At 38.3% G+C, this 17341-nt stretch overlaps 3 protein-coding genes across 3 annotated transcripts; 1 reads left to right on the top strand and 2 right to left on the bottom strand.

The window, feature by feature from the left end:
* LOC130723997 (uncharacterized) lies at nucleotides 1-2547 on the top strand. The gene is made up of 3 exons (XM_057575153.1): nucleotides 1-483; nucleotides 1192-1424; nucleotides 2084-2547. Exons 1-3 carry the CDS (start codon nucleotides 193-195, stop codon nucleotides 2268-2270), a joined length of 711 nt encoding a protein of 236 aa, XP_057431136.1. The 5' UTR covers nucleotides 1-192; the 3' UTR covers nucleotides 2271-2547.
* Nucleotides 2548-3116: 569 nt separating this feature from the next.
* Nucleotides 3117-6767, bottom strand: LOC130723996 (reticulon-like protein B5). The gene is made up of 6 exons (XM_057575152.1): nucleotides 6590-6767; nucleotides 6189-6444; nucleotides 5865-6045; nucleotides 4761-4902; nucleotides 4607-4676; nucleotides 3117-3976 (listed from the first exon to the last, which is right to left on the bottom strand). The coding sequence occupies exons 2-6, from the start codon at nucleotides 6367-6369 to the stop codon at nucleotides 3807-3809; spliced, it is 744 nt and encodes a 247-aa protein (XP_057431135.1). The 5' UTR covers nucleotides 6370-6444; nucleotides 6590-6767; the 3' UTR covers nucleotides 3117-3806.
* A 1299-nt stretch (nucleotides 6768-8066) lies between these two features.
* LOC130726207 (NAD(P)H-quinone oxidoreductase subunit N, chloroplastic) lies at nucleotides 8067-10248 on the bottom strand. The gene is made up of 4 exons (XM_057577439.1): nucleotides 9460-10248; nucleotides 9234-9350; nucleotides 8676-8761; nucleotides 8067-8452 (listed from the first exon to the last, which is right to left on the bottom strand). The coding sequence occupies exons 1-4, from the start codon at nucleotides 9856-9858 to the stop codon at nucleotides 8389-8391; spliced, it is 666 nt and encodes a 221-aa protein (XP_057433422.1). The 5' UTR covers nucleotides 9859-10248; the 3' UTR covers nucleotides 8067-8388.
* Nucleotides 10249-17341: the final 7093 nt, after the last annotated feature.

The raw sequence follows: 17341 nt of genomic DNA, 5'->3' as shown, positions 1-17341 counted from the left end.
ATATCTTTGGTCTTGTCCCATTGTCCCTGCGCCAATTGCCATCCCTCTACGGGATAGAATCACACAACTCTCTCTTTTGCTTCCTTAACTTCTTCACACACACTCTCTCAATCTTTTCTCACCTTGCAGATTCAAACTAACAGGAACAATTTTCTGGGCTATCACCATAACAACAACAACAACAACAAGACCATGATGCTAGGTGTGGCAACTCTCACTCTAGGCTCATCAACTGCAATGGCAGCTCAGAGCCAAGCTCAACACCCCACCACTCTTGCCTCTGTCAATGCACTCACAGGAGTTAAAAGGCACAGTCTTTCTTATAGGACTCACTCTTTGCCTATGAATTTGGTCTCCCCCACCAATCAAAATGTCACCTTGTTCTCTTCCTTCAAGGAACCAACACCTGCTGCTGCTCCCTTTACCACAGCTGTTGCAGCTGTTGATTCTGACAACCTCAGTTCTTCTGATCCTGCCACAAAGGTTTTTTCTTCTCTTCCACTCCAACCCCACATCATAATTTGTTTCAAATTTTGCAACTTTAGTGTTCATCTTTTTTTTTTTTTATATGCAAATGTTAGTTGTTAATAAATTAGTACAAATTATCCCTCCTCAGGGTTCGAACCCTGGCCCTTCACCTGTGAATGAAGTTATTGATTAGTGATGATTCTAAGCAGTTATATTTTTTTGGCCAACTGATTTCCTATTTGGGGTTGAGTGGTTTTGGCTCATTTCATTCCAGTTTTCAGCATAAGCTAGTGGGATTGTGTTTGATGGATTTAGTTAGTTTGCATTAGGTCATTTGTCCATCACAGGGTTCTAAATTGCGGTTGCTGTAGTGGTTGCATTTGTTTGCGGAATTGTGGATAAATGTGGGTTGATATGACCGCAATTGCAGTCGTGATGCTGTTGCCGTTACCAGGACTCTCTGGACCGCAATTTGAAACCCTGGTCCAGAACTCATTGCCATTTGCCACATGAGCCCAAAAAATTTCAGATGAGTGTGACTATAGATGTTTGATCTATTATGATCCGGTTAGGATGCCATTTGGCTGTTTGTGAGATTTTATGCAAATAACCCTTGTCAGGAGAGAAAAAACTTGATGGTTTCTAAGCATAGTACTCATGTCACAAGTTTTGAGTTAGTTTTTTATGGTAATGAATTTATTCCTTTTTTGCTCATATTTGCAGAAAGAAGCCAACAAGTATTACTTTGTTATTGCGAATGCAAAATTTATGCTGGATGAGGAGGAGCATTTCAGAGAAGTCTTGTTTGAAAGGCTTCGTCTCTTTGAAGAGCGTAAAATGGAACAGGATTTCTGGCTTGTCATTGAACCTAAGTTCTTGGATAGATTCCCTGGCATTACCAAGAGATTAGGGAGACCTGCTGTGGCTCTTGTGTCAACCAATGGTCCCTGGATCACGTAAGGATATCAATTCATCATTTTTTAGTGATTGATTCTAGTACTGTTTTTCTAGAGTATTGATTGTAGAGTACATGGAAATCTGACGCCTCATTGATGCTTGGAGTGGCTGTCATGACCATGAAAGGAGGGGAATTTTTTCACTTCATCTACCACATATTTGATTCGGATTATCTCTTAGCAAATTACACAATTCGGTATAGGGTCCACTAGTTACATTAAAAAAAACAAAAATGTTTCATGGACACGAACTTTGGGTGTAGACACCCTTATTCGGAAGAGGGAGAAAGAAAGAGAAGAGGGAGAAGTGATAGGAATTAGGAAGAGAAAAATTAGGTGTCGCTACTGTTTGAATGTCTTAAAAGTGAGATTGTTGAAAAAGTGTCTTTCTATCCCTAAAAGGATCATATCTTATTGTTTAGTAGCAAGAGAAAATCCAAACTCGTTCTATCCCTTATCTATATGCATTTTCTCTCTCCTTCTCGTGTCTGCATCCAGCTGATAGGATCTCCTCCCTTTCAAATGATGCAATGTTGCAGCAATGCCATACAAAAAAAAGTGTATGATAAACTTTTTTATGCAATGAAAGTTGTCAACATAGCATCCAGCTTTTGATGTTTAAGACAAATTGTAACTCTGTCTTGTGTGTGTTTTGACAGATACATGAAGTTAAGGTTAGACCGAGTTTTATCAGAAAGTTTTGAGGCTGAGAGCATAGAAGAAGCATTAGCCTCCAATCCTACGAATCTGGACTTTGGGAAGCCTGATAAATGGGTGGCTCCCTATCCCAAATATGAATCTGGATGGTGGGAAACCTTCTTGCTCCCTGCACAGAAAGAGGTGTAGTCTTGAGATTTTTTTTTTCCCATTCTGTTTCAGTTCTCAAACATCTTCTTCAAGGGGTTTCGTTCCTGTATTACTTGATGGTAGTTGAGGTTGGCTAAATTTTCATTCAGTTTTGTAATTTTTGGATGGCACAACAATGATTTGAAGTTGTAGTATTGTCCTTAGGATCGAAGTTCTAGGAATTGCTTGTCTCTAAATGGAGTAAAGGATAGATATTGTTATGAAACCAGTGTTCACAGTTAGTGGAATTGTATGCTAAGGCCTGCAGTTTGTTATATTTTCTGTCTTCTGTATAGTAGCTTGCATTGAATCTATTTGATTGCCTATCAAATGAACTTACCTCAAATGTACTCAGTTTACACTTTTTATACATTGGAGTACAAGTGCTTCCTTTGTAAAGGTAGAGATCCTTGTCGTATCAACCATGCGATGCCTCTGAGAACTCTGAACCTGTATCAGCCTATATCTAAGGACTTGGTTGGTTCAGCCCGCTATGATCTCAGAGCCTGTCTTCCTTATGGAAGATGTACATATTCTGCAACATTGCTTGCACTCTTTGGATGAATACAGGTTGACATAGGGTCTGGGAAACTGTTGGGGCCTAGTGTGGAATGCAGGTTCAGTTTCCGGTTGGAGATCCTCATCTTTTCTGTAGGTCTAGAAATTGTTGGGGGTATGTAGGGAAGTAGTGTTGATGGGAGGATTAATGAAAGCTTTTAAAGGTGCTTACTTTTAGCCATTACCTTTTATGGGAACTGTTAGTTTACTGAATCCTCCAGGAATTTTACCTGACATGTTGCTGCACATTCTGAATTGGGAGGTAGTTAAATAAATCCCACCAATATATATTTTTCATGCATAACAAACTAAAACGGTTTAGCTTTGATACTTATGGTCAGGTTGAATACTACTTTTAGAAGGCCTTTCATGTTGTATGTTCTGTAGTGTTTTCTATTTCTGTCACTAATTTCATAAAATACAAAAACTTCAATCCAGGACTGTAAATGCCTACAATTTCTAATGAATTTTCTAAACTTGTGGAAATGAAGAACACACTAAATTGAATCTATTTCTGCAAGCAAGAGGCGAATGACAAGTAAATTAAGTGCCAGAAAGAAACATATCATGATAATTGATAACACATATGGTTACAGAACTGGGTGTAACATCAACGATCAGTGTCAATCAAATATGAAACTTTGGTGTATCATGTAGTAATTAATCAAAATATTCAACCACATGCTGTTAACAAAAAATTGTACATTGTTAACTGGTGTACAAAATTTCAGATCCATATATCAGTGAGGATTAAATATACACTCCATCAATACATCATATATGCATAGGCTAGTTCAAAATTACTGAACCTGGTGGCTAACTCTTGAACTATATTTATAAGAACACTAGCTGCAACTTCTAAATACAATTATGTAACAACATTGTTTTGCGCACGTCTTGTTTCCAGCCAAAGTTAAACCACCATGAAGTGTTAATCCGGAACAAAAACCATAACATGCAAATTGATTTGCAATACCTCTAGTCTAGAATGCTGTCCTGCAAGTTTTGGGAATGAGAGTTCCCCGAAAACTTATTCATCAACTCTGCATATCGATTACTTAATTCAATCATTGCCTTCTCAGCAATGATATCAAAGAAAGCCCCATGCCTTTCGTATACTGCTGGCACTATAAACAATATCACAGACCCTGCACCAACAGAGCAAGATAAAAACAGATTAGAACTAACTTGAACTAGTGTTACCTTTTAGTTTAATATACACATTTTTTTATCTTAGAATTCAAGTTACGACTAACTCTACCCCAAAACTAGATCAGGGTGATGATTCAATAATATTTGGTTCACATACCATTTCCACCTCCACTTGGGTGAGATGTGAAGAAAAAAAGAGAAATGACTCAAATGAGCGATATGATAAATGATGTAATAGGAAATGCAGAGAAAGATAGAAAGAAAATTAGGTGAAAATGAGATGGAAGAGAAAGTAGAGTGTGATGAATCATTACTCGTGATGATTGCTCCACCTTATATATTCTTTGGCCATATCAGGAATGAACATTTGCAGGTGACTCATATATGAGCAATTTTTAATAGACAGATCTATAATAGATTCTGATATCATCTTAAAATTTGATCTAGGCTTAACTTTAACTTAAAAATTAGCTCATGGGTAAGGATTACCTTATATTATATGGACTTATTTGACAATATCTCTAGTCAACGTGAGACCTTAACATTTTACATGTGTGGAATAGTTACTGCCATGGTAGATAACTTAACAATTCTAGGGTTTGGTGATTTGAGATTAGCTAGCTGACCTATGTAGATGATAGTTGCAGCTGTGAACCATCTGCCAAAAACTGAGACAGCTCCCAATGTCAATGTAACCTGCAGATTATTTTGTTGTCAGAGAAAACCAAATGCCACGAACAAAATGACAAAAGGAAGGTTAAAAAGGATGCTGAAAGGCACCAAGAGGAACTTCTTAAAGTCTCTTCCGGAAGCTAGGACTCCAAATATTATGAGTAGTTTGTTAAGCCCACTAGTCATTGAATGAGCAATGTCAACAAGCAACCCATGGGGTAAGATGAATGCTGATAATTTAGGTGGAGGTCTGTTTTAAACAGAAAATAGCATCATCCCTTGGTGTAAAATAATAACCCAACAAAGCATGTAGATAAACTCATTCAGTTAATCAGGAGCCAGACAATGAAACATGACAAATATTATTTTCAACCAATTCTTCAATTGCCATATCTACCGATGATAATAAACACCACACTGGATATAGCTATAGGTCTAGAATTGACACAGAACTTTCAGTTACAGATGAAATAGGTAGTGTTGATTCAAAATAGATTGTTTGCAGATGATTATATAGCTCTTTACACAAAACAAGTAGACTTTGTGATTATAGCACTTATACTAAGGTAGTGTTTGGAATGTGGATAAATGGAAGACAATCTGTCCTATTCCTTTGACCTATTTATTCTCCTTGGTTCCACACATTTAGAGAGAACCAAAATGGACCAATTTGTTCCACTTCTAATATACATCAAACATATATGTCCTGTTTAGTCATATTCTAACATGTCTGGCAAAGGCTACCATCTTGAAATTGAACATTCATTTACAAGCAAGCTAGTTAGGACTTGTTTGGAATACTTTATTTGATCTTATCTTATAATATAACCATTTATGCAAATGTTTGAGGAGCTGATGTTAGTAGCTCAAGATCTATGTATAAGCTGTTTTGAGCTTATTTTAATAAGCTGCTCATATTAGCTTACGAATGAGCGTTTATTCCTACTTCTAAGTTCTAACCTATTTTGAGCTTTTTTTCATCACTTGTTCAGATTAACTTGTGAATAAACACTTATGTTTTCCTATAACCTATTTTGAGCTTATCTAATAAGCTTCTCAAATAAGCTTATGAATAAACGCTTATCGTATAAGTGCTTATTGCTATGAGCTCTTAATTAAGCTGTTTACCCAAATCAGATGGATTGGGAATTTAATTGCCCTAATATAGGGTAAAAATGCTTTAAAATTATTGATAGAGTGAATTAAACTCACATGTCTATGAAGGTGGTTAAATGAGTCCAGAGGAACAGCATTGCCAATAGAAGTATGAGAGAGTCACAAATGAAACTAAGCAGGGTGTAATCCATGCTCTTAAAAAGAATCCATAACAAAGTTACACCAGTGAGAACGCTTGTTGAGTTCCTCTTATCTCTCCAGAGTATGATATCAGCAACTAAGCACAGAAAAACCATGTAAAATAGTGATACTAACTTGGTTAATAGATTCACTGTAATTTGCTAAATGAATGAAACGTGCAAAGCATGCCTTGTTTGAAGGATTGAAAATGGAAATGTAAAAAGAAGCGGAGAAGCATACTTTTTCCAGAACCTAGGACAATATGAAGAGACCTTGTCCTGCCAAAAAAGCGGTTCTTGGCAGAGGAGAACACAAAGTATTTCTCAAACTCAGAGTCAAATTCTGATTCATCATCATAAGGTTCTTTGTTACTGAGGAAATCTGAGTCTGCAACATCCATGAATCCTGTTGATTGGGGCATTATTAATTTATCCTCCCTTCTCTTCTATATCTGATAGATATTTCCCTAATGTCATGCATATATATATAGTAAAACCTGTAAACAACAACATTTCCAATGAAAAACAATGGCATGCATTAACAAGAACAATGTTATTATGAGTATATACATTTGAAGAAACAAGCCTAAGAATGTGACATGCATCAATAAATTTGTTAACATGAATACAATCGCACGATACCTTTAAAAGATGAAACGTAGAGTTTTGCACTATTATGGATCAATTAGTGCATAGTCCATCCTTTGAGAGATTTCTTCTTTTCAGGATTCCATGGATTTGTTTTGGGGTATATGTATCTGCTTTCTGCGTACAAATCTATGGGGGCCTGTACAATGAAACCGACCCCTCCAAATCACGACTTACCCTTTTTCCTTCATTTTTTTCAACAATAAGTAATGTTTAATAATTATAAATAGATTATAAGACATTCCACATTTCATTCCCTTGACATATTATAATTGAATTAAAAGTGGTTAAGTATGTGTAAAAATACATATTCTCATTATGTTAGGGGTGTTTGTTTCAAGCTTTAGAAAACGATACCCAAACTACTAGTTTATTTCCGAGAATATTAAGATGAGAATGTTATTTTAGGACATCTTTAAAACCTGTGTATGGTTAACAAATTCAATTCTTGGGAGTCTTTTTCAACATTCCTTCGCATAATTTATGACATTTAACGAAATGCATATTCATATTCTCAGGAATAATGAAACTTTTAAAATACCTTTACTACTTAAATTGTCAAGGTCTTCATTACTCACTACCATTTGCCACAACTGATCAGCATCATCCACCATTAACTGTCCGACACCGTTTATCATTGCCACCACTACTTAACACTCTCCACTATCGCTGCCACCCTCTCCACCACCACAACAAATGTAGTCGAGCACTAGGGTTGGAACTACGCATAAGAAAAATAGGGCACCTCCCCCCACCCCCAAAGAACAAAATCCTTAATAGAATAGTATTTATATGTTGTACATGTCCCCTTTGAATTTTTTACTCTACATCATCGAATTAGTCATTTTTCATTTTATTGAATAGTGTTAAACTTTCTCCCTCTAAAGTCTTATCTATTTGTTCTTGTTGTGTCTTGATCATTACCACTAGTATCTTTCATCTCCATAACCAAATTTTTTATGAACTAATGTGAAATTTACTCATAAAATCAAATTAAATTTAGACTGTATTGAAAGTGGATGACTTGAACAGATGAACTAATTGAAATGGAGAATGTTGAATATCAGTTTAAAAATCAATAGGAGATTTTAGGAGATTTGCAGAACACTTGCTAACGCTGATGAGCATTTATCCATTCATCCTGTTGAAATAGTAAGGGTATACATGAAGAAATAGTTTGCAATACATGTTTGGATTTACAATTACCTAAATTTTATTTCATTTTTTGATCAACCGTTTGACTAAGTATGATTTGAATTGAAGTTAACTTGAAGATCTTGGTGTCTAGCTTATCATAACCAGCAAGGATTTATATCATGAGCATCATGCTGTAATCATGAGGCATGAGCTATACAGTATTTTTTGTAAGCTTTTTTTTGGTAAAGTTCTGGTGTTGGCATTAGAAGTTTTGCAAGGCATATAAGGATTTCTTGTAATTGATTCAGCTGTTTATGGCATATAGTCTTGTAACTGTTCTAATTACTGCTCAACCTCATAACAATTCAAAAGTTCACAGTGCAGGTGGACTACACATTTTTTGTTGAAATGGAATTTCATGAATACCATGTTGAGAGAAATGGTTGTCTTTGACAAAATTAAACCTTGAGAATACATCACTCATGGTTGTTGCAGATCTATTTATTTACAAGAAGGAACTTCATCTTTCCTTTATCTTTGTTGTCCTTTCTTATCTTCAGGTGAAGTTGGGAAGCCAAGCTTGAGGACTGTTCACAATTCCTACTTGATTGGTGACTGTTGGAAAATCAGAGATGATAAGTAGCAATGTAGCATCATCAACCTTCCGTTATGGCTGTTAGTCCTGCAATTTCTTTCAGTGGCTTCCACATAAACTTTCTCCTGATCATTGACATAAACATGAGAATGATATGTAACAACAGTAAGTGAAGCAATATAAAGTTTTTTTTTTGGTAAGCGCAATATAAAAGTGAAGTTAGGCAAAAGCATTTTCAAGTCCTCAAGCCTTACACACTGGCAATTTCTGAAAACATATAACATAAAGAATAAAAACTATAAAACTTATGACAAAATAATAACAGGTTCAAAAAAGTTGGTATCCTACCAGTTTCCACATTCAGCAATGACCCTCACATTAGGCCTAAGGGTAGGAAGCAGAGCAAGGAACTGCAGTTCTGCTTTAGATAGAACCTGCATATGCGGAAAACATTTAGTGTCTGTTTGGATACCGGCAATATAAACTGATTTTCAACTCAATTCGGAAGGAATGACCCGTTTACTTATTGTCTTAAAGTGCGTGTGAACATCTATTTGCGCTAATGTAAATTGAAAATCAAATACACCTTAAATAACGAAAAAAAATCATAGTATACCTTTTTCCGTTTAAGACTCCATTTAGAAGAGTTTATTTTTGTTTATCTTATTGAATAAACGCTTATCCAAATGTTTAGATATGCACATGAAAAAGCTAAATGCTCAAATTAGCTTATGAATAAGCGCTTAAGCCTACATATAGGAAATCCTGAGCTTATATCAATAAACTTCTAGTTAGCTTATGAATAAGCGTCACATAAACGCTTTTTTGACAAAAGCTCTTGATTAAATTGTTTAACTAAACACACTCTACAAAGTATATATGGGGGAATTTTAAGGGATAAAACACCTTGGCTTCAATTATACACACCACCAGTCCTTTTGCATTTGGTGGCAATGCTTCAAGTCTGTAATCAACTTCTGGTGGGAAATACCATCTTGCTATTGGCTGCTTGCCAACATGAGGCTGAGATGCATGACAAAGTGTCAAAGTCCAAGTGAGTAACAGGAATGGATAGCTATCATGAAACCCCAAAAAAAACCAGCTAAAAGAGTCTAATTAAAAGCAAACTCACAGGGCAAACAGGGTGAATCTTGGTGAGTGTGGTTTCAGGATCACCAAGACCACGAGCTGAAAGGTCTAGAAAATAGTAACCTTGGCGCCTGAGACGAGACAAGTAGCGGCCTTCATAGCCTCCCTCATGAGGAGAGTAAATTGCAAGTGCTTTGTGCTCTTCAACATCTGAAAGCCAACGTCCAAGATCAGGTTTCAACAAGTCTCCCCCTATGAAGTCTCCTAACCCAACTCCACTGCATCTTACCACTCCTACAACATCCTTTTTGCTTGTCTCATAATGTCTTCTTCCTCCCCAACCAGTCATCATCCCAATGGTGTTGTTCCTTGTTTGTTGCTGTCTCTTTGTGACATGGAAGCATGTTGGTCCTCCATAACCCAAGCTGGTTGCTGCTGACATTTTTCTGATGAATTTTTGTTTTGGTGCTGAAGCTGTACTAATTCCTCACTAAAATGTGAGAGGTTATTAGAGACTGAGGTCCATGGTTTTTTTTCTCAGTTATGTTGAGAGATTAAAATGTATGTTAGACATAGAAGTTAGTGGCAATTAAGCAGGAGGCAGGAGATGAATGCATTGAGTTGTATTGTATGGTGGAGAAAGGAGATAATGTGATCACTGAGAGGGACTTTTGTCTTCACTTGATACATTCAATTAAAGATTCTGCCATTTGGTGAGTTTCTACTATTTCTTTCCTTTGTTTAGAACCTATATCGCACGATTTATAAGCGCAGGATCTACTCTCAGAAAAGTATAAGCACAGGATCTGTCACGACACAGCTAAAATAATAACAAACCAATTTTTTGAATAATATAAATAAGGCTTAAATAAGTTTTTGGTCCCTAACCTTTACCATATATTTGGTTTTCATCCTTCGCCGGAGCAAAGGTGGGTTTTAGTCCCTAACCTTTGTCAAAATGTTTGGTTTTGGTCCCTCCGGAGCTCTGGGTCAACGCCGGAGCTCCGGTGGCTCATGTGGCATGGACACGTGGGATTAATGAGGCCAAGTGGATTTTTTTTAAAAAAAAAAAACGCTAAAACTTGAGACATAGATCTCAGATGTTTTTTTTTGAGAATCAAAGTGATATATATATAAGAAACAAGACACCATCAAAGGCGTTGGAACGAGCAACAATTCATCAAACAGAACAACAGCAACTTTCACCATCAAGAGATTGAAAATGCCATCAGATTTATCAGGAGAAAACACAGGAAGGGATCAACTCAAAGTCTCTGAACACACCCATAGATTTGAAATTCGATTGCATCCCTTCTTAGCCAGCTTATCTGCTTCCCCATTAGCCTCTCTATAGACATGGAATACCCCTAAACAATTCACTTCTATCATCAGAAAATCAATGCGGTTCAAATCGTTGAGAAGCTTCCAAGGTCTGTTTATCATCGAAATCCCAGAAGTTCAAAATTAGAAACCCACCGCACCACACCCACTACACCACACCCACCGCACCATACCCATCGCATCCCAGAACCGACAACCCCCACCATGCCCATCGCAACCCCCACACACCGTAATCCAGAAGCCATAACCCGCAACCCCCACCTCTGCCCACCGCAATCCATAAATCGCAACCCCCACCCACCATACCCATCACCACTCTAGAGACAAAATCAACACAGAAGAGAGGCAAATGATCCATTTTTACTTAATAACCAAGCAAATTTGAGAGATTTGGGTGGTAAAAGTCGTAGGTCTGAAAGTTGGATTTTGAAGAAGAAGAGATGATGAACATAGGTGAAGAGTAGAGATGATCGATTTGAATGGTGAAGGATGAACGAGGGATGAGGGAGAGCAGGGAAGGGAGTGGATGAGATTGACATGAAGAAGATGATGATGATGATGATCGATTTGTACTATTAAATATTAAAGAGATTAATTAGTGAGGTTAATTAGGTATTTTTTTAACTAAAAAAAATTAGGTTTTTTTCTAAAAAAAATTTCATCTGACCTCATTAATCCTACGTGGCCATGCCACGTGGGCAACCGGAGCTCCGGCGTTGACCCAGAGCTCTGGAGGGACCAAAACCAAACCTTTTGACAAAGGTTAGGGACTAAAACCCACCTTTACTCCAGCGAGGGACGAAAACCAAACATGTGTAAAGGTTAGGGGACCAAAAACATAAATAAAGGTGGAAATTAGGGTGGTTCTTTTAGAAAAGGGGTCACCGGTCCCTGAATGATAGCTCAAGTGGTAAGAGTTATGAGACATTTGGGTTGCGGAGGGGAAGGTCAATGGATCAATTCCTGAAGGGTGTAATTTATCTTTCTGATATACCAAACAAAAAAAAGGATCACTGTTGGCCCTTCATTCAGAACCGCTAGATCTTGGAATCTAAGAATACTCTTAAGATAGATGGTCATGATTAAATTAGTGATAAAAGGGTAAAAATGCAATATCCTCTCTTTTATTAATTAAAAATTTAAACAAAAATTTGTAAGTCCTAATTAAAATTTTGGATCCATTTCTCTTCTCACTGGTTTTAGAACCACCGAGGGGGAGGAGGGTTTGATTAGGCGCGGGGGAGTAGGGTTTGGGGAGGAGCAACGGTAAGGGTGAGGGTGATAATGAGGCACACAGAGGAGGGTTTGCGGGAAGGGAGATGGTAGGAGTGTGGGTGATGGGGAGGCGCGACACATGAGGGTGGAGAGGAGGAGTCGTTGCAGTTGGGGAGGGAGATGGCGAAGAATAGAGAAAGGTAGGGTTTGTGAGAAAGGTAGTTTTGGTAGAGTGAAGCTTATAAGGAAAGTTGGGCAGAAAAAAAATATAAGACTTAGTATTGGCCTATCCGACACAAAATTTCTTCCCATGTCCTGGCTTGCCCGTATGCAGGATTTGTGTCGGCTCCAACCGCCGCTACATAGGCCGGTGGAGTTAGCGTCACGACACAGCTATCGCCATCTGCCCTAAGTTGGTTGGTACAATGGTCGGTGATCATAACATCGGTGTTAACCGACGCTAACTTATTAAAAGGCGGTCCTATTTACTGACGATCAAGCCGCCATAAATCTTAAGTTTTTTTTTTCTTCTATTTGCGTAGGTGACCACACAAATTTAGCGAAGTTTCATAACTGATATTAAATTTGGATGCTAAATCAACATATTCTCCTAGTTTTTTTTTTGGTTAAGCCAAATTGAATAAAAAGGAGTACTAGGGGTATTCCAACCCATTGTACAAAAAGATGATATAAAGAACAAGGGAAAGAAAAAAACAAAAGAGAAGCCACTAAATTAATAAAAGAAACAGATCAGGGCATTAACTAAACAATCCCTTAATCAAATGCACTAAAATCGATCCATTCCCTCAAAGCTAGGAGACCAGAACAACATCACTCCGTAAGCAAGATTGGCGGTGAAAACTGCCTAAGTCACAACACCACACCAACGAATCCCACATGTATCTAAAACAACGAGATGAAGTGCCATGGTTGGGCATGCCACTCATAAAAAGAACATCTAAAATCCTTCATTCTTCTTGTCAGCCACATCCATGATTTGAATTTGAACTGGTCCATCACCATCTCTAATTGTACACATTCATTCCTAAAGTTGCAGGCATTCCTATGGTTCCAAATTGACCATATAACAGAAATCCACAAAATCCAAACACCCTGTTTTTGAGTCTTTGACCTGTAATTCAGAACATGTTGCAGGAAACGAACCTTCCCTTCCATAGGAATGACTGTTGAGAAACCAAGCCAGGCGTAGCATTTCATCCAGATTCTCCAGGCGAAATTACACGAGAAGAGCACATGACAGGTTGACTCTACTGATTGTGAGCAAAAAGGACAGTTTACTTCCGGGTCAGTTTGAAGCACATTCCTCCTTCTTAGATTTTCCCTCGATTGGACTTTGTTATGTAGAACCCTCCACGCAAAAGCCATAGCATTGGTTGGTGCTGGCACACTCCACAACTCCTTGAACTCTTCCCCTATCTCCCCTGCATTAGTTCCTTGCAAAACCTGAAAGGTCGAATGGACAGTGTACAACCCTTCTAAATTTGTCAGCCAAACCCAGCTATCATGGAGACCAAGTTGGGGTTTAAACGAATGAAGAGTAACCAGTGTAAGATCAAGTTTTGATCTAGTAGTACAACTCTATGTTTTGATGATTACAAGTTAACCTTTTGATATGAACAATTGTGGTACTCTAACGTGTTTTTCTGAGTGTGCTATTTACAGGCTCTGACCTCAACTCAATCTCACACAAATCAGAAGCACTGTGTATAAAGAGTGACCCAAGCAACGCTTTCGCATTCACCATGTTCAGTATGAACAGTGGAAAAGCTTCAGAAGTTCTGAAGCTATACAAACTCTGATGTGGACTCAGTCGCTAGAAGCTCTGAAGATCCAGAAGTTCTGATAACCAAGAAACACTGAAGGTTCAGATGTTCTGATGGTGTAGAAGACTCTGAAGATCCAGAAGCTGAATAGTGGAAACTCTGAAGTCCAGAAGCAAGAAACTCTGAAGGCCATGTTCTTCCCTCTGAGTTCAGAATCAGAAGATACAATGGTCAGAGGATCTGTGCTTTCCCTCTGACTCTGATCAACCGGCTTCACAAGTTCCAATATGAAGTATTCCCCTGATCAGAAGTCTCCTAGGTTAAAAGGTCAAGTCGCTATCCAAGTACAAAAGCAAGTGTACCTTCCTGACGACCTACCTAACGTTCTCAGCCACAGCAGAAGCTGGATTTTCCAGAACTGCCCTCCAACGGTAGCATTTCCCATGCAACGCTCAACCCTAATCCTTGGAGTATATATAAAGGCTGAAGATTGAAAGAAGCGAAGAAGAAACTAAGTAGAAGCAATACACACGCGCAAGACATATTCAAAATATTCTAAGCTTTCTTTCATCTTGAAATTCATTGTGTTTACTATAAGCTTTTTAGAAGCACTTTCTTTGTAAACAAGAACTTCATATACAGTTGTATAGTTTGCCTTTAGGAGATCAAGGTTGATCGGATCCTAGAGAAGACTAAGAGAGTGAATCTTAGTGTAAGCTAAGTCAGTGTAATTGTTAGTCACTTGTAGGTTTCAAGTGCAGTTGTAACTCTTACCTGATTAGTGGATTGCCTTCATTCTAAGAAGGAAGAAATCACCTTAACGGGTGGACTGGAGTAGCTTGAGTGATTTATCAAGTGAACCAGGATAAAATCCTTGTGTGCTTTTCTATCTCTTATCTTTAGCACTTAAGTTCTCGAAAGATTTGCCAAAATCTTTAAGGTGGAAGTCTTGTACTGAAAACGTTATTCAAACCCCCCCTTTCTACCGTTTTTCATACCTTCAATTGGTATCAGAGCGCAAGTTCTGATTACCACACCTAACAGTGTTCAGTGATCCGGGCCGGTGTGAAAAACAATGGCTGCCACCACCAGTGAAACTCAAAGAGATGGTTACAACGCAAAGCCTCCTATGTTCGATGGTCAAAGGTTCGAATATTGGAAAGATAGACTGGAAAGTTTCTTTCTGGGTTTCGATGCAGATCTCTGGGATATTATTGTGGATGGCTATGAGCGTCCAGTTGATGCAGATGGCAAGAAGATCCCAAGGTCAGAGATGACTGCAGAACAAAAGAAGCTGTACTCACAACATCACAAAGCAAGAGCAATTCTTCTAAGTGCTATTTCCTATGAGGAGTACCAGAAGATTACCGATCGTGAGTTTGCTAAAGGCATTTTTTATTCTCTGAAGATGTCTCATGAAGGAAACAAGAAAGTCAAAGAATCAAAGGCATTGTCTTTGATCCAAAAGTATGAATCCTTCATCATGGAGCCAAATGAGTCCATTGAAGAAATGTTCTCCAGATTTCAATTGCTTGTAGCTGGCATACGACCTCTCAACAAGAGCTACACAACAAAAGATCATGTCATAAGGGTCATCAGGTGTCTTCCTGAAAGTTGGATGCCTTTGGTGACTTCAATAGAGCTCACGAGAGACGTTGAGAATATGAGTTTAGAAGAACTCATCAGCATTTTGAAATGCCATGAGCTGAAACGCTCAGAGATGCAAGATCTGAGGAAAAAGTCCATAGCCTTGAAATCCAAATCTGAAAAGGCTAAGGTTGAGAAGTCAAAGGCTCTTCAAGCTGAAGAAGAAGAATCTGAAGAAGCATCAGAAGATTCTGATGAAGATGAGCTGACTCTGATCTCCAAGAGACTCAACCGCATCTGGAAGCACAGGCAGAGCAAGTTCAAAGGCTCTGGAAAGGCAAAAGGCAAGTATGAGTCCTCAGGCCAGAAGAAGTCTTCAATCAAGGAGGTCACATGTTTTGAGTGCAAAGAATCTGGACACTACAAAAGTGATTGTCCAAAGTTGAAGAAAGACAAGAAGCCAAAGAAGCACTTCAAGACCAAGAAGAGTCTGATGGTGACATTCGATGAATCAGAGTCAGAGGATGTTGACTCTGATGGTGAAGTCCAAGGACTCATGGCCATTGTCAAAGACAAAGGAGCAGAGTCAAAGGAAGCTGTTGACTCTGACTCAGAATCAGAAGGAGATCCTAACTCAGACGATGAAAATGAGGTATTCGCTTCCTTCTCTACCTCTGAACTGAAACATGCTTTGTCTGATATCATGGATAAGTATAACTCTTTATTGTCTAAGCATAAAAAGTTGAAAAAGAACTTATCTGCTGTCTCTAAGACTCCTTCTGAACATGAGAAAATTATTTCTGATTTGAAAAATGAAAATCATGCTTTGGTAAATTCTAACTCTGTGCTTAAGAACCAGATTGCTAAGTTAGAAGAAATTGTTGCCTGTGATGCCTCTGATTGTAGAAATGAATCTAAGTATGAAAAGTCTTTTCAAAGATTCCTAGCTAAAAGCGTGGATATAAGCTTAATGGCTTCAATGATCTATGGCGTAAGCAGAAATGGAATGCATGGCATTGGCTATTCTAAACCAATTAGAAATGAGCCTTCTGTGTCTAAAGCTAAATCCTTGTATGAATGCTTTGTTCCCTCTGGTACCATATTGCCTGATCCTGTACCTGCTAAAGTTGCTAAACATCCTCTTAAAAAGGGATCTTTCTCTATGACTAAATATCATGCAAGTATTCCTTTAAAATATTATGTTGAGACACCCAAGGTGATCAGAACCTCTGGGGTAACTAACAAAAGAGGACCCAGAAAGTGGGTACCTAAGGACAAGATCATCTATGTTGCAGATATCCTTGATAGCTCCACTGAAACACCAATCATGGTATCTGGACAGTGGATGCTCGCGTCACATGACGGGAGAAAAGCGTATGTTCCGAGAGCTGAAACTTAAGCCTGGAGGCGAAGTTGGCTTCGGAGGAAATGAAAAGGGTAAAATTGTTGGTACTGGTACTATTTGTGTAGATAGTAGTCCATGCATTGATAATGTTTTATTGGTAGACGGCTTAACACATAACTTATTGTCTATAAGTCAATTAGCTGACAAGGGTTATGATGTTATATTCAATCAAAAGTCCTGCCGGGCTGTAAGTCAGATCGATGGCTCTGTTCTGTTTAACAGCAAGAGGAAGAACAACATTTATAAGATCAGATTATCTGAGTTGGAGGCTCAGAATGTGAAGTGCCTTCTGTCTGTTAATGAAGAGCAGTGGGTATGGCATAGACGGTTAGGGCATGCCAGTATGAGAAAGATTTCTCAGCTGAGCAAGCTAAACCTTGTCAGGGGCTTACCCAATCTGAAGTTCGCTTCAGACGCTCTTTGTGAAGCATGTCAGAAAGGCAAATTCACAAAAGTCCATTTCAAGGCAAAGAATGTTGTCTCAACCTCAAGGCCGTTGGAACTTCTGCATATCGACCTTTTTGGACCAGTGAAAACTGAGTCTATAGGTGGCAAGAGATATGGGATGGTTATCGTTGATGACTATAGCCGCT

The sequence above is a fragment of the Lotus japonicus genome, chromosome 6, assembly GCF_012489685.1.
Source record: "Lotus japonicus ecotype B-129 chromosome 6, LjGifu_v1.2".
NCBI classification, from domain to species: Eukaryota; Viridiplantae; Streptophyta; class Magnoliopsida; order Fabales; family Fabaceae; genus Lotus; species Lotus japonicus.
The sequence above is the reverse complement of the archived record's forward strand: the minus strand, read 5'-3'. Positions and strand labels throughout refer to the sequence as shown.

Excerpts from the sequence above, each read along its gene's own strand:
- LOC130726207 (XM_057577439.1), bottom strand. The coding sequence starts at position 9,858 with ATGTCAGCAGCAACCAGCTTGGGTTATGGAGGACCAACATGCTTCCAT. Across the intron at positions 8,762-9,233 it reads TGTGTATAATTGAAGCCAAG|GTTCTATCTAAAGCAGAACT; the intron begins GTGTTTTATCCC and ends CCGCATATGCAG. Across the intron at positions 8,453-8,675 it reads ATTGCTGAATGTGGAAACTG|GAGAAAGTTTATGTGGAAGC; the intron begins GTAGGATACCAA and ends GTCAATGATCAG.
- LOC130723996 (XM_057575152.1), bottom strand. The coding sequence starts at position 6,369 with ATGCCCCAATCAACAGGATTCATGGATGTTGCAGACTCAGATTTCCTC. Across the intron at positions 4,677-4,760 it reads ACTTTAAGAAGTTCCTCTTG|GTTACATTGACATTGGGAGC; the intron begins GTGCCTTTCAGC and ends AATAATCTGCAG. Across the intron at positions 3,977-4,606 it reads TGCAACTATCATCTACATAG|GGTCTGTGATATTGTTTATA; the intron begins GTCAGCTAGCTA and ends CTGTTGGTGCAG.
- LOC130723997 (XM_057575153.1), top strand. The coding sequence starts at position 193 with ATGATGCTAGGTGTGGCAACTCTCACTCTAGGCTCATCAACTGCAATG. Across the intron at positions 484-1,191 it reads CTTCTGATCCTGCCACAAAG|AAAGAAGCCAACAAGTATTA; the intron begins GTTTTTTCTTCT and ends TCATATTTGCAG. Across the intron at positions 1,425-2,083 it reads ACCAATGGTCCCTGGATCAC|ATACATGAAGTTAAGGTTAG; the intron begins GTAAGGATATCA and ends GTGTTTTGACAG.